This window comes from Eurosta solidaginis, chromosome 2 (assembly GCF_040869045.1).
Source record: "Eurosta solidaginis isolate ZX-2024a chromosome 2, ASM4086904v1, whole genome shotgun sequence".
Lineage (NCBI taxonomy): Eukaryota > Metazoa > Arthropoda > Insecta > Diptera > Tephritidae > Eurosta > Eurosta solidaginis.
In genome coordinates this window covers 267,136,499-267,153,121 of record NC_090320.1, presented here as the reverse complement: position 1 = coordinate 267,153,121, position 16,623 = coordinate 267,136,499, and the positions used below count along the sequence as shown (strand labels likewise).

The 16,623-nt window shown below is 34.9% G+C and overlaps 1 protein-coding gene across 3 annotated transcripts in view; it reads right to left on the bottom strand.

Annotated features, from left to right (window-relative positions):
• Positions 1-16,623, bottom strand: part of LOC137240908 (uncharacterized) — a 178,972-nt gene that overhangs the window by 147,215 nt on the left and 15,134 nt on the right. For all 3 annotated transcript variants that reach the window (XM_067767859.1, XM_067767860.1, XM_067767861.1), the window contains exon 2: positions 7,298-7,452. In XM_067767859.1, coding sequence (XP_067623960.1) covers positions 7,298-7,452 — 155 coding nt within the window. The remainder of the gene's footprint in view (positions 1-7,297; positions 7,453-16,623) is intronic.

Sequence of the window (16,623 nt, the reverse complement as noted above, 5' to 3'; positions counted from 1 at the left end):
TTTTTCACGCCGCCGCCGTTTAAACTGCTTAGGCCATTTATTGTTCATATCGAAAATTGGATGGATATGGTCGAAAGTGGTATCAACGGATGCGCATCACTGCCAGTTATATGAAAATAATTGCGAAATTTAACTCTTTCTAACTGTTCAAAAGTTATATAAAAAACAGGCGCTTTCGATGCTCACTTTGCATATTTTTTTCAAAAAATTAATAATGAACAATGAATTCAAATAAAATGACCCAAGCGAACATGTTTTCAAACTGTCCTCAAGTTGTTAAAAAAAGCAAGATACCCAAAAAAGGTGCCGATTTTTTTTTTTTAATTTTTATATTGCGATTGGCTGAAAGAATAAGCGAAATCAGTGATCAGAAATCCTTTCGTGGGTTATAGGGGCATAAACACTTCTTTGAAATGATTCTTACCTCATACTTAACTTGAGGATATATGCACGTATGAGAGGGGTTTCAAAAATTACTTTGGCTTACATTCACACATGTGTTGTTTATTTATAAAACTATATAATATCGTCTGAAATGTTAATTTTGATTTTCACACTTCATCCTTCAACACTCAAGTCTCCCGGTTTGACATTTCCTAAAGTTGGCGGCCCTATCCAAAACTAGTCCCTTGGATATCATTGATTATGGCCTATCAACCAAGTTTAAATATCACCTACACGTTACGGCTCCTTTTACAAATGTGAATACGTAGGATCATATATTTACCAGGAGAGGCTTTGTACTTCGCAAGAACACTCAAAATGGTGAAGCAAAAGCTTTCCCAAGACGGTCGAACTAATGAACGTGTGTGCTCCTACCCTAACGTAGTGGACAGTCGAACTAGTCTGAAAGCTGAAGCTACCACGTCATCAAAATGAGCTCTTATCTTATCTTTCAACTTAAAATCGGACGACTTTCATTCTAAAATATCGTTTTGATTTAACACAAACGTCTGCAAGCTTTGGTTTATATTTTAAAAATTTTATCCAGGGTTCTTGTAAAATTTTAATTATTTAGATGCGCCGAGAATTATACGATTTTCACCCATTAGTTACGCAATGACATCCACTTATTACTGCTTATGATTTCGAGGGCGGCATATTTGGCCGAATAGTCACTTCCTAACGTTTCAAGGTGTTTCTCTTGTGTAGGTCGGCAGCATAGCGCAACAAAAACATCCGTTAGAAATTCTTCGGAGCTACAACTAGAGCTTCTAGGAAAGTGACGTTGACGAACGTACATATAAGTTCGAATTCGCAGTCCTATAACTTCTGTGCTGGCTACGGTATATAATAGAGTCTACGCCGCAGCCGCCGATCGGCGTAAATCTCTACTGGGGAGTGGGCGCTTGGCATGGGCCCGAGAGTCGGTAAAAGTAGGTCGAACGTAGTTCAAGGGTTTTGCCGCGAGAAACCTTGGGTACAGCAGCCAGTATGAGGAGGAAGAAGCGTCACACGGCAGAATGAAAGAAGCACGTGAAACTATCGAAACGGCACTTAAATGATCTGATCAGATTTTTTACGACTTCTTTTGCTTCCAACGAAAAATAATGTTGTTTACACTGTGAACTGTTTGAGTTAACTCGAGTTTATCACGGGCTATGGGTGCTTTAATGTAGAGGAGAAGTAAAATTAAAGCCGAATAGCCAAATTAGCAAGACTAAATTGACCGCACTTTTACTTGTAGTTTAAACTCGCACTGAAAAAACTATCATAAAAATTTGATTCAAATTTTAAATAAAAACTTTAGTAGTATACATGTACAAGTAAAACAATTCATATACAAACATTTTTTTCTAAACACCATCTCAGTTTTACAAGCAGTTTCCCTGTTTATTTAGCTTGACTCTGTGTAGCGTTGTTTACGAATTTTGTAACTGAAATGACCCGATGACAATGCAATAAAAAGAAAAAAAAACTGCGCTATGTGGCGCATGGATGGAAATATTAAAAAATATTTGTATTTTTGGTCCAATTTGGCTCATATTTGGAACACATATTAATAGAAAGCGACCTAAAAAAATCACCTCCACGTTGCGCAAGGATCGATATCGTTTTGTCTTATTGGACAAATATTACATACAGTCCGGTAAAAGTGACATCAAAATATTTTTGAAGCACATAAGTTCAAATTTGTAAGCGAAATTTAAGTCAATCAAATAATTGAAAAAAAAAAATAAAAATTTAGTTAAAAGGTTTTATTGAAAACAACACAAGTTTACAAATTCAGGCCAACTTTTGGATCTGAGCAGATAAGAATAATTCTTAACTATATTTGATATGCTGAATTCGAATCTGCATTCGGTTTTTTAAGCTCGATTCTAGTTTCCGAGTTCTCGCATGATAGCACCATTGTGTTGTTATAGCAGCTTTTAAATAGTGGAACTCTTTGATAAGTCATTTCAACTGTAACTATAAAATAATATAAGTGATTAGAGCAAATAAAAAACCAGGGACAGTGCTGCGAAGTTGCTTCAAAGTGTTTTTGTTGCGTTTGTGGATGTTATATGATTAAAAATCAAAGATGCGTATCTGCACTACTTTGGTTTCAGAGAAGCAGACACTCATAATTCATGGATACCGAAAGTTATTTCAACAGGTAATTGGTATCTTAACTGGGATGCAATCTGAATTCACCAAATTTTGTTGTTTTTTATGCTTGTGGGATAGCCGCGCAATTGAACATCATTATGTGAGAAAAGAATGGCAAAATCGTACTCAATATGAGCCTGGACAGCAAAACGTCTCCGTTGAACCATTTGTAAATCCACAAAATATTTTCCTGCCACCTCTTCACATTAAACTAGGCCTTATAAAGAACTTCGTCAAAGCATTAAACCGTGAAGAACCGGGTTTTCAGTACTTAGTCCAATTGTTTCCTAAATTGCTATATGTAAAGATCAAAGAAGGAATATTTGTCGGAACGGATATTAGAAAATTAATGGCTGATAAAAATTTACAAAATGTTTAACGCCCAATGAAACAGCCGCATGGGCATCTTTTCAATATATCGTTCACCACTTTCTTGGTAATCAGAAATCCCCTAATTTTAAGGAAATTATTGGCGATATATTGGAAAATTATCGAAAGATTGGAGCTAGAATGTCTCTAAAGATGCATTTTCTGCATTCCATTCTCGATTGTTTTCCCGAAAACTTGGGAGATACGAGCGACGAACAAGGAGAGCGGCTACACCAAGGTCTAGCCTACACTGAAAGACGATACCAAGGATTTTGAGGCGAAGGCATGATGAGCGACTACTGTTGGACTCTAATACGTGAAACAGATACTAAACAATACAAAATGCAAAATTCCACCAATCTTCTTTTCTGATTTGTTACTTTTAAGTTAATAAAATTAATATTATTTGACAAAAGTCTTTAAAAATTAATTTATTGACTGTATTAAAAACTAGAATCAATCTTAGAAAACGGAATGAGGAATCGGATTCAGCGTCATAAATTGTCTTAAAACCCACTTTTAGTTGCCTAGATCCAAAACCGTGTAAACTTTTGTAATTCTTACATTAAATGATACAAATACGTAAAGCTATAAATTAATTAGGAAGGTTGTTGTTGTTGTTGTTGTAGCGATTAGGTTACTCCCCGAAGGCTTTGGGGAGTGTTATCGATGTGATGTTCCTTTGTCGGATACAGATCCGATACGCTCCGGTAACACAGCACCATTAAGGTGCTGGCCCGACCATCTCGGGAACGATTTATATGGCCACATTAAACCTTCATGCCATCCCTCCCTCCCGACCCCCAAGTTCCATGAGGAGCTTGGGGTCGCCAGAGCCTCGTCTGTTAGTGAAACGGGATTCGCCGCTCGAAGGTGAGGTTGACAATTGGGTTGGAGAAGCTATATATTGCGCTACACAACCCCTTGAATCCCTAATTAGGAAGGTCCTAGGTACTAGTCCTAACACAACTCATAAATCTAGGGCGTTGATCAGAAAAATAAATAAAAGCGTGGGCCGCGTCAAAGTACTATAAATAGTCAACCAGGCATAACTCTATAAATAATATACATATATGCATAAGTAAGTCCAACAGAACCTTAATTAGGTTATGCTGCGCCTCACGTTTTTAGAGTTTGCCCCGGACTTAAAACCTTCCGTCTGTCGCCGAAGTTTTTTGGTAAAATTTTCGGATGTTATTTCTGGTAGCTAGCTGCTCAAGCTTCTTCCTAATTTTTATTTATATAGAGAAAGCTATTTTATGGTTCAGAATGTTTTTACAGCAGAGGATTTTGTTATAAACCTGAAAGGGTGAACTAATTTTTGGGTAACCCATAAAGAGAAAAAATTGGCTACTCGCAACTTAGGAAAATAATTCACGAAAAAACGGGCACATATTTCTTATGCTCGGTCAACATGTATACCATCTAAGTAACGCTATTACGAAAATTGACATAAAAATGTTCTTGACTAGCTTTTTCAACAAATCTTTCGATTTCTTGGGAGTAAGTAGCTGGCTAAAATAATTCAATCCCAAATCTAGTACAGTCAATTACGTCATAAATAGGCTAAAATTTTTTCAACTGAGTTCATTTCTTAGAACTAATAAGTTTGCTTAAATTCTTGTCGATTTCCTCACAGGGGATGTTCACATGGACATTAAAAAGCAGAAGTGCCTACGGGCTCTTTAGGGGTATAAAAAATCAATAAACGTGCTGAATGGAAGTTGTAATGCGATTAGTAGGCAAGTGTTAACAAACAACACTGACTGTTGATTTGGCAATTTACGACGATTAGGCTGTCACACCAATAGGTTTAATAATGTTGCCTGCTGAGTATGCAAGCAAACATAAAAAATGATTTCCCTTTCCGAGTTTTCATAGATAAAGAAAACCTTTAGGGTATTTTATTGGGTTTTTTATTTAAGAAGAAATAGGTATAGTTTGCTTTAACTGGATTTTAGGGATTTTGCTTCGCTTGAGGGAGGGTAAATTGAATTTGAAAAATGGTTTCGCCTGATTTGAACTAGTTTTAGTGTGATTTCAAAAAGTTTTAATTTGACAAAGAAACTGTTTCGATTAAATTGAAATATATTTCTGTTAATCATAAAAGGTTTCTTTTTACTTAATTAATTTCCGCTTACGTGAAAAGAATAAAGTTGGTCTTATGGACTATACCGGGTTTCGATTGACGTAACATTTTTTTTTATTTAATAATTTGGGACAACTTTAAACAACGTGACATCAGAACGGACAAGGCAACAGCAATTACGATTATACCTCGCAAATCTCATCAAAGCATTTTCTCCCGGGATTGGAATTCGATGCCGCACTCCTACGATGGTTGAAGTGTTATAAACGCATACAGCCACATAATGCCTTAGTTGCTGTGAACTTATGCCAATTGCCTTCTTGCATATTCTATTCCTTTGCACGGTATATACTTTGTATGTAATCATGTGATTTTTTTTTTGGGTTTTTGAGAAAGCTTTTTTAAACGTATAGAAGGTTTGATTGGCTTGAAAAAGGCTTAATTTGAACTTAAGAAACTAGTTTTATTCTCGAAAATGGTTTCGATCGACCTAAAAAAGGTTTTGGTTAAATTGAAAAAGGGTTTAATTAATATCTGGTTAATTGATTGTACTCCACCCGGCACTAGTAGATGATGCCTACAGCAGACTTAAATGTTTCCGCACACAAGTTATTATTATTATTTTTATTAGTCTTGGGAGCACTGCGACCTTTGTGTAGATCCATTGTGCATGACCTTTCAGCCTAATTTTGCATGTGGAGGCTTTTAATGTATCTTAGTAACTCTTCAGGCTTTTTACACCATATCACATAGGGACTAAGAGTCACACCACATAGATGAGAGAGTCTATGTCTTGTCAGAGCGACGCATTCATAACGCATGTGAACCGGCGTTTCATCCTCCAGCTCACAGAAGCGACAAATATGAGTATCGGATAGGCTTATTTACTTTGGCGACATCGTAGACCACAGTATCCCGTATAGTATTCGGCGAGAGTTCGTAGGTCCTCCCTGCTAAGATTAATGAGTATGGTTGTACTTTCGTTGCCGGAAGTATAAACAGTTTGGCCTGTCTTTGCACTGGGTAGTCAATCCAGTGGCGTCTGAATTGTTTTGTTTCCCAGTTACTTATGGTTTCCATGTTGTGTGCTTTTGTGAGTCCACAAAAGGTCTCTGGATCTTAGAATGCTCCTGTAGCACCCCACTTTGCTAGGTAATCTGCATGTTCATTACCTTTTTGTTCCCGATGTCCGGGAACCCATCCAAAAAAAAAAACTTGTTTTTGGCTCCCAGGTCATTAAGGATTTCAGTGCAGTCATCGACTAGCTCGTACATAATGTAGAAGCTCTTCAAGGATGAGCCTTTCCGTAGCATTCTCTACCGCAAACTTCTATTGCATGGATTTCTGCCTGAAATACGATGGGGTAGCATCCTGTTGGTATCGATTTCTTGAAGTTCGGGCCGTAGATGCCATCTCCCGTTTTTCCGTCGAATTTCGATCCATCCGTGAACAAGAGCTCTGAGTCAGGGTCATTATAAGGATTCACTTTTTCCCGTGGATTCTGTTTACACAAAGTTCCATGAGATTTTGAGCTTAGAGGACATTATGTCACCCAGTTCTAGAGTGGGATTTCCTATAAATTCTTTTATTACATTCATATGCCCTATCATGTTTCCTAGCATCAACTCCACACATAAGTTAACTCTCTTATGCGGACAACAAAATTATTCGGGGAAAAGTCCTGGATATTGCGAAAAAGCATCTTACTTTGTTTATAGTGTTATTTTCTAAACTTTTGCGAGATATTTTCTAGAATCTGTCAAGGGATACTTTGAAATTAAAGATTATTTTCAGTTTATATAAGATCCATGTTTTATACTTTTAGGATGATTTCGGAACTTCTACTTAATATTTGGACAAACGTTGCATGTTTATCCCAAAATTATCTAAAATAGATTTTGACATTATTTAAACAACGTATGTGGTATCTGAATCTTCACAATAATCAAAGATATTGAAAAAAAAAAAAAAAATGCTATCATCCACTTTTTAATTTACGAACCTGCTAAATTTGGTTTTTCAACACACGTAACATGTTCATACAATTTTATAGAGCGATAACTCTAACGCTATTCAATGTAATCATATAAAATAATATATTTTGCATTCACAAAATTTTTAATAATTATATTAAATAATTTATCGTCTGTTCTCGAATTAGCATGGTAGGACGCTCTAAACCAAAGCCGGCTGTGAGTAATACTTTAGGTTTGCACTTTCAATGAATAGTTTGTATAATTTACTTACGGACTGGTGCTTGTCATGTTGTGTTGTCTCAAAGTTAATAGATTATCATTTATTTCGACTACTAAAATATCGCCTGATTGTATTTCGGCTTCACCTTCCCAGGAGGCCAGTAATGGTGAGCAGTCTGTGCCACCATAAGGGCAATTTTCTGAAGTCTGAAATAAAAAATGAAGCAAACGGAAGTTATGTAATTTTGTTTTTATTATGATAAGTTCAAGGATTCAAATAGAGCTTTTTATGATAGTGAAACAAGAATTGAATAAAAAGCTTGAATCAAAACCTATGACCACATAATACTTAATACATACAGACGCCAACAGAAAAATAGCAGTGAATTTTTTTTTAATTTTATCAATTATATACTTTTTATTTTTGATGTTTTAAGAAACAGCTTCTATAAATTGTTTAATTTTAACTACAAACCAATATAAACAAGTAAGGAAGGTTAAGTTCGGGTGTAACCGAACATTACATACTCAGTTGAGAGCTATGGTGACAACATAAGGAAAAATAACCATGTAGGAAAATGAACCTAGGGAAACCCTTGAATGTGCTTGTATGACATGTGTATCAAATAAAAGGCATTAAAGAGTATTTTATGAGGGAGTGGGCCATAGTTCTATAGGTGTACGCCATTTAGGGATATCGCCATAAAGGTGGATCAGGGTTGACTCTAGAATTTGTTTGTACGATATAGGTATCAAATTAATGGTATTAATGAAGGTTTTAAAAGGGAGTGGTGGTAGTTTTATATGTGAAGGCGTTTTCGAGAGATCGACAAAATGTGAACGAGGGTGACCCAGAACATCATCTCTCGGGTACCGCTAATTATTTATATATGTTATACCACGAACAGTATTCCTGCCATCATTCCAAGGGCTTTTGATTTCGCCCTGCAAAACTTTTTTATAATTGATATTAGAGAAAAATTGTAAGTTTACAAACGGCGATGGTTACTAGGACATGTTTCTGAATTTCCCTTCTTCATCAGCTAGCTTTTCGGGAGCTGAGCGTTGAACTCGGATCTCCAACACTCATATCAGTGCAAAGGCAGATGCCTTTTAGCTGCTAAGCCATATGAATGTCCCGTTGTTCGCTGTACAATTGATCTCTAAGAGTTGCCTTTTTGTTTATATTCCTTTTGATCACCATGTAGGCACATACACTCTGTATGTAGTTTATTCCTAATGGTGTGGATATGATTTTTAGGCACGCTTTTGAAAGCTTAGTAACATTTGTTTTGTTTGATATTAGAAAAACCATTGTATAAAGCAAGATGAGCAAAAGTCGCAAATTAAATACATATACAACTGTCTTGTTTTCCTCTACTTAATATGGTAGGTGTCACGCCCATTTTACAAAGTTTTTTCTAAATATTTAAGAATTTATGAGCTTAGCACCGGCTTATAATAATTGAATTTAAATTATTATGTTTTCCAAGAGAAACTGAAAAGAAAGAAACATTTACTGGCATATTGCGGTGGACCCATTTCGAAAACCGCCAACGTAATCATCATCAGGCAATTTTGTAATGTTATCAAAGGTTTCACCGGGATTCGAACCTTGAATCAAATGGTGAAAATGCAGTAGCCTTTAACAACTAGGCCATCCTGCTGGTATTTGTTTTCATGCTTCATTCAGTTTTTCTCATTTCTACACTAACAACACAATTTAGACATTTTGTCCCTATATTGATTTGTGTGCCAGGTAGATTTGTTTTTGTTTTTTTTTTTTTGTGTTTTTTTCTTGTTTTTTTCTAAAATTATATTTTGCGTCAATAAACCAATCCAATTACCATGTTTCATCCCTTTTTTCGTATTTGGTATAGAATTATGGCATTTTTTCATTTTTCGTAATATTCGATATCGAAAAAGCATGCGTGGTCATAGTCGTATTTCGGCCATTTTTATACCAATTCAAAGTGAGTTCGGATAAGTACGTGAACTGAGTTTAGTACAGATATATCGATTTTTGCTCAATTTATCGTATTAACGGCCGAGCGGAAGGACAGACGGTCAACTGTGTATTAAAACTAGGCGCGGCTTCAACCGATTTCGCCCTTTTTCACAGAAATAAGTTATCGTCCTGGAATCTAAGCCCCTACCAAATTTCACAGGGATTGGTAAATTTTTGTTAGACTTGTGGCATTAAAAGTATACTAGACAAATAAAAGAAAAAGGGCGGAGGCACGCCCATTTTGAAATTTTCTTTTATTTTTGAATTTTGTTGCACCATATCATTACTGGGGTTGAATGTTGACATAATTTACTTATATACTGTAAAGATATTAAATTTTTTGTTAAAATTCGACTTCAATTTTTTTTTTTTTTAAGTGGGCATGGTCGTTCTCCGATCTAGCTAACTTTTATTAAACATACATATAATAATAGGAGTAACGTTCCTGCCAAATTTCATCATGATATCTTCAACGACTGCCAAATTACAGCTTGCAAAACTTTTAAATTACCTTCTTTTAAAAGTGGGCGGTGCCACGCCCATTGTCCATTTTTTTACTAATTTTCTATTCTACGCCATAAGTTCAACTCAGCTAACAAGTTTCATCGCTTTACCCGTCTTTGGTAATGAATTATCGCACTTTTTCGGTTTTTCGAAATTTTCGATATCGAAAAAGTGGGCGTGATTATAGTTCGATATCGTTCATTTTAAATACCGATCTGAGATGAGTGCTGAGGAACCTACGTACCAAATTTCAACAAGAGACCTCAAAATTTGCTCATGTTATCGTGTTAACGGACGGACGGACGAACGGACGGACATGGCTCAATCAAATTTTTCTTCGATTCTGATGATTTTGATATATCGAAGTCTATATCTACCTCGATTCCTTTATACTTGTACAACCAACAGTTATCCAATCAAAGTTAATATACTCTGTGAGCTCCGCACAACTGAGTATAAAAAATTTTAAAATTCGAGAAGGTTTTACAAAATTTTTAACTTTATATTTGGAGTTATCTGAAGTCTTTTTTAGAATGCAGCATTGTACCCCAAACAATTTTATTTGGACAAATTAGAACTGTAACTGTAAAATTCGTACTGACTTTTGACCATATATTTTACGAAGTGTGTTTCAGTTATTCTTCCATATAAAAATAGATGTCCATACTTTGTATGGAGGAAAATCTAAAGCACCCTTTGGAAAGAAGAATTTTTAAGAGTCCAAGGAAATTTTTGAGAGACCCAAGGCGAGTTCAGTACCCGGTAGTTTCATTCCATCATCAAAGAACGCCCAATAAACAGTTCGAAAATTTCCCGGAAAAAAGAGTCGAGCCTGTTGGCGCGACGCGTTCACATATTGATCGTTATAGGAGCGTGGACTTGAGGACAGTTCTTGTGAGAAGAAGATTGCAAGAAGTTTTCAAGGAATAGTCGAAACAGCTGTCGCCTTCTCCGTCTTGATTTGGTGTTGATAAAATTGTTCCCAAAAAATTTCATAAAATCAAGTATACAAATTTATTGCAAAAGGCTTCAATGCAATAAACAAAGCGATTCGTGTGAAAGAAAAAGCTGTCCGAAGAGTTATAAATATCATATTGGAGGTAGTGAAAAGCCACACATTTTGTAAAGTTTTTTGTAGGAATTATAAAGGATATTCTTTGTGTTTATATCGGCCTATTGACTAAGGATTCTTGGTTCTAATTCAAGGTGTATAACAATATATTTAGCGATTTGTTATTTTTCGGTGAAATTTGAAGCCTCTAGCTGTTAAAATGGGGCAGAAATTACGAAACGTTTCTTATCTGAACAATCGGTTGTGTGGGATATATACCATATATATGACCGATCTCTAATATTTCTCAGACAAAAGTTTATGCTATATACGTAAGCCTCTGGTGAAATTTGAAGCCTTCTAGCTGGTAAAATGGGGAAGATATTACGAAAAGTTTCTTATACGGACAATCGGTTGTTATGGACATATGCTATATATACGACCGATCTATTAAATTTTTTCAGACAACAATGAATGCTCTATACGCAGGCATTTGGTGAAATTTCAAGACTCTAGCTGTTTAAATGGGGCAGTAATTACGAAAAATTTCTTACCTGAATAATTGGTTGTGGGGGATATATTCTATATATATTACCGATATTATCCATTTTTCAGAAAACAACATTTGCAATATATGAAAGCACATGGAGAGATTTGAACCTTCAATCTGATAAATTGAGGAAGATATGATAGAAAACCTCTTATCTGAAAAATCCGTTTTATAGGGGACATATACTATAGTATAGCCGGTTCCGTTAAATGTCTAATCGAACACCTAAATATACCTGCTCGCCAAATTTTATTAAGATATCTCAAAATTGAGGACTAGTTTGCATACAAACAGACAGACGGAGAGACGGACATGGCTAAATCAACTTAGATTTTCATCCTGATCATTTCGGTATACTCATTGTTGGGGGTATTTTTTTCGTTTAAGGACTTACAATTTTGAAACTCGTGACAAGTTTAATATACCATATCATTTTCATGAAAGTTATAAAAACAAGATTCAATCAAAATAATACATATATATTTATAATATAATTTCCGTAACTTTAGTCCATATCCTTGACCTTGAAGCTAAATGGATTTATTTCTAAATTCAATAATTTTTTTTTTTTGAATAGCATATACAAGATTGTATTTCATTCATTGCTTAAAATTTATGTACATATGTGCCAAAGCAAATACAGCATGAATCAAATATATTACACCAAAAGAACCAATCAAAAGGGTTTAAGCGCAAAAAAAAACAATATCCCATACAATTGAGTAAGAAGGTATGTGTGTGTCTATGTGTCTTTTACTATAAAATGAGATTTTTATTTTCCGCAAAATTGAACCAAATTCCGATCATATTGAATAGCGCAAAGTAAACAAGCGACAATTTTTGATAAACAAATCAATATGTCTGTTATTGAAGCAGTTAATGAGAATGTATGTGATAGGTCCCTTTCTGCCCTACTTATTAAAATAAATACCTTATCTGCATATCTGTTTGCAATATTTATCCCTACTTAACCTAAGAATTTACATATTCATGCAAAAGGTCAGTACATGACTCGACCAATAGTATTCTATGAGATTGGAGAAAAGTGCTTGTTTAGGTTACAGCTACCAGATTTCTCAATATTAGCATTTAGGATAGGCGATGTAATAAAAAATTAGAAAAAAATGGATGATCCTTTTTTCCCTTTGAAGATTTATCTATTTATTTGTATTGGAATAACATTGCGTAATGGGACAAAAATAAATGGAAATATTTTTATTATCGTGGTGCATATTTCGTATTTACTTTAGTGGATGCATGAAAAGGAAATAAGCGGAAAAATTGCCAAATTTGCCATGTTAACAAAATGACATTAAATGTATGATAAATAAAATAATTAAAAAAAAAAATTTGTAAGTTAAACGGTTTTATTGAAAACAATACTTACATGAAGTAATAATAATACGAAAAGCTAGAAAATAATTAGGTAGGTCCTAGGTACTAGTCATCACACTCCTTATCAATCTATGGCGTTGATCAGACAATTAAACAAAAGCGTTGGACGCGTGAAGTTTCTAAAAATGTGATTAGGGTTCAGTTGGTCTTATATATGACTATCAATAGAAATTTCCGCACCCAACACTTTTATTTAATTGTCTGATCAACGCCATAGATTGATAAGGAGTGTGATGACTAGTACCTAGGACCTACCTAATTATTTTATAGCCTTTAGTATTATTACTATTTCATGTAAATATTGTTTTCAATAAAACCGTTCAACTTAAAACTTTTTTTAATTGTTTCATTTTCAAGTTTAGTCTTTATTTAATTTCCTACTATTTCTCATTCTATTTAGTTCATTTAGTGACTCATTACTGCAAGGACTTTCCTGACAATTTTTTACAATCTAATTCCTCAATACATAATCCTTGCAAAGACTTTACTCGACTCTGCGCCACGTATGCTTGTCCCTCCTCCAACTCCAAGATATTTTGATGTTAGTTCTATCGGACTGTATGTAATATTTGTTCCAAATATGAGCCAAATCGGGCCACAAATACGATTTTTGCGAATATCCCGATCCTTGCGCCACCTAGCGGCAATTTTTTTCTTATTGTTGCATTGTCATCGGGTTCTGAACTATATTCCAAGTTTCAAGCTTGTAGCTTATCGTGAAGTTACTTAAATTTGAATTACAAAATTCGTGCCAGGCATCCAACCAGCCAGCCTGTCAAGTCAACCTAAATAAAACCGTTTAATTAAAAATGTCCACCTTTTGTGTTTCCTTGTGTTTTATGCTGTGTCGTTGACTATAACTTCTTCCATATTAATGATGGAACTACACAATTACTTCCCCATTTTAAGTCGCGCAATTCAGATGGAGGACTAAGTTTTATGGTAAAATTTTACTTTGTAAACTTGGTTAAAATGTGTTCAGATATCAAACCAATGCGCACTTTTCAGTTGACCTAAACATTTTAGCCAATTTTCAGCTAATCTCAAGTTTGCGTACCTCCACTTCTGTTATGGTGATAACATTAATGGTATCGCAGTTTAATATTTTAAATATGAAAAAGTGTCAGGCAAAACATATGTGCTTTTTGTACATTTACAAAGAATCATGTTTTCATCATTCATAAATAATTGGCGCTTAGCTGGGGGAGGGAGTTAAAGTCTTCATAAACGTACCTTTCCAATTTCAGTGGAGATCTCCCACTCCCTCTGTGGTGTCGACTGAAATACATTCTTGGCCAAAACGACTTCAACCATTCGCTAAACATGATCTAGTAAGCAAACCCGTTCAGTTTTAATTCGCTGCAATATCTGCATAAAACTCATACAGATTATCATAAAGCTTACTTCGATACTCGCCGTTGACATCATGGATAACACCATATGTCTTTCAGTGATATTTTCTCTCAAGCACTCAGAGTACTCAGAGAGCCAACTCATCTTCACTTACCATGATTCTGAGCCATACGTAGGGAAAGGTATGATGAGCAACCTGTTAAGAGTGATTTATGTTCATCGAGGGAGGATTTTTAATTTTCAATTGCCTACTCAGTCCAAAGTAGCTCTTATTGGCAGAAGTAATTCCTTGTTTGATTTCTAATCAGACATTGTTTTTGGTGCATAATATCAGAAATCCCCAGAATTCGTTACAACATGAATTCATGATCAAATTTTCAATTTCATTTGCATGCTTTGCAATGACCTGGCGCAAGTTTCCCCTAATATTTGTATTCTCGTTTTTTTATGTTTTTTTTTAACTCTTACTCTTCAGTTTTTAATCTGTTGTTAATTTTCGATGCGCAGCGCATTGGAAGCCTCTAACAATGCACATTGATGCATTCAACTTTGTGTGCCTTTGTGCTTAAATGGAGTCTGGCATGAAATCCACGTAGGTGAGTATGTGTGGCTTGATCAAGTTGGTAAGCTTATAATGCAAAAAAGGTATCTAATATTGCAAACAAATACCTAACGTTTATTGCTATTCTCAAGTGCTCTTGAACCGCTGCCTCTTCATGGCGTCTAATGTATGTGTCGATTTTGTGGCGATATTAATTTTACCAGATACACAGTGAACATTTAAATATTAACAATTGCACATTTGTAGTACATTTTTATTAAGTCTCAAGTGGGAAATTTCGCAACTACATTTGAGTTATTTTGTGTAGTGCAAGTGTATATTGAAATTGAAAGCTTCAGAACCCGTTAAAATGGGATATAAGAGAAACAGTTTTCAATTATTGGCTCATGGATCGAGATAGTAGAAAATTTGTTTGAAACTTAAAATTTCCTTATAAATTTTTATGTCGCTTGCCTTTGATCTGCAGACCAAAAATTAAAAAAGGGTCCTTAGGTGGTATCCTGAACTAGATAACTTTAAAATTGCAATATATTTCTAAAAACAATTCCCATCGAGCTCCATATTTCAAACTCCACACATAGTTCACACTTCATACGCATTACAATAAAAAAGTATATTACTCCGATAAGGGAACCACAAAGGGGTTTAAGAAAACATCTCCTAAATCGGATGCATAACAAACAATAATCACTTGGAGCGATTTACCTCTGAGGAGATTAAGGCTGAGCTTCAAACGTCGTGCTCCTTTGAATCTTTCCTCCAAATTTGTGGATGTATTATGCCGTCTTGCCAAACCCCTGCTAAGGGCCGACCCCGCCTTTAGAAACAGTTTTTCTAAATAAAAAATATCCAAATTATAGATGTTGCATTGCTGCATACCTGAACTAGGACCTTCGGTGTGGTATGCGGAGCACGCTACCACCACAACACGGCGGCTGTATGCATTGGATGCATATCTTTTAAAAATTTTAATGAAGTTCGCAATCTAGAGCTCGATGTTTTAAGCAGCTTCGGGTGAGTCAGAGATTCGAAATATAAAACATTGTCAGAGAAACAAACAGGGATAAAGGTTTCGCAAAGTTTTGCCGATATCTCTTAAAAAATCACATGGAACTGGTTTTAAAGAGACTTCCTTTTGAACTATCATCTGGTAACTTCATGAATATTTGAGAATCAGTTGACAATGAAAAAAGGGGATATCATTCCCACAGATAGGGTAAAAAGAGAAAGAATTGAAAAATGTGTACAAGATTTGAAATTGAACGATCCTTATTTATGTAGCTTAAAAAGTACATATTCCAAAGGCCAATTACTAAGACTCGGTTTTTTGGTACAAGTTCAATTCAGTATGTCAGTTAAATTACGCTTAAACTTGTTTTGTAGTTTTTCAGTCTACTTTAACTGAATATGAAATACGGCAGAGTTAAACTCAAGTTTACCTAACAATTAGTTGCGTTCAATGCGAATGGCATCGCATTAACCCAACAAGCATTCGGGCTTGAGTACCATTAGAGCTCATGTTGATAACTCGCATACTTATAAAATACCAAGCGTTGTATCGAAAGAGTGACCAATCTTGCATCATATCGTTCTCAGCAAAAAAAGGAAGTTTTAATATAAAAAAAAACTCTTACTTAAATTGAAAAAATTTAAAAATTTAAGTTAAGAAAAAGGTAGGTTCCAACTTATACTCAAGTGTGGTTTTCAAATTGGACTAAAATGTAATATTCTAACACTGCAGTATTTTCACTAAAGTAAAATTAAATATTTATAATTTATTGTTGATTTATAATTATTCATTAATGCTACCAACCAGGTGTTTAATTCTAACAGTTGTTTGCGTTGGTGGTATCCACTTGGAGAACATTTTTTTTCAACTCCACCTCAACTCGATATCTAATGTAGGATATCAACTGGAGAAATATCAGGTTTAAAAATAATTTGAAAATTATGTT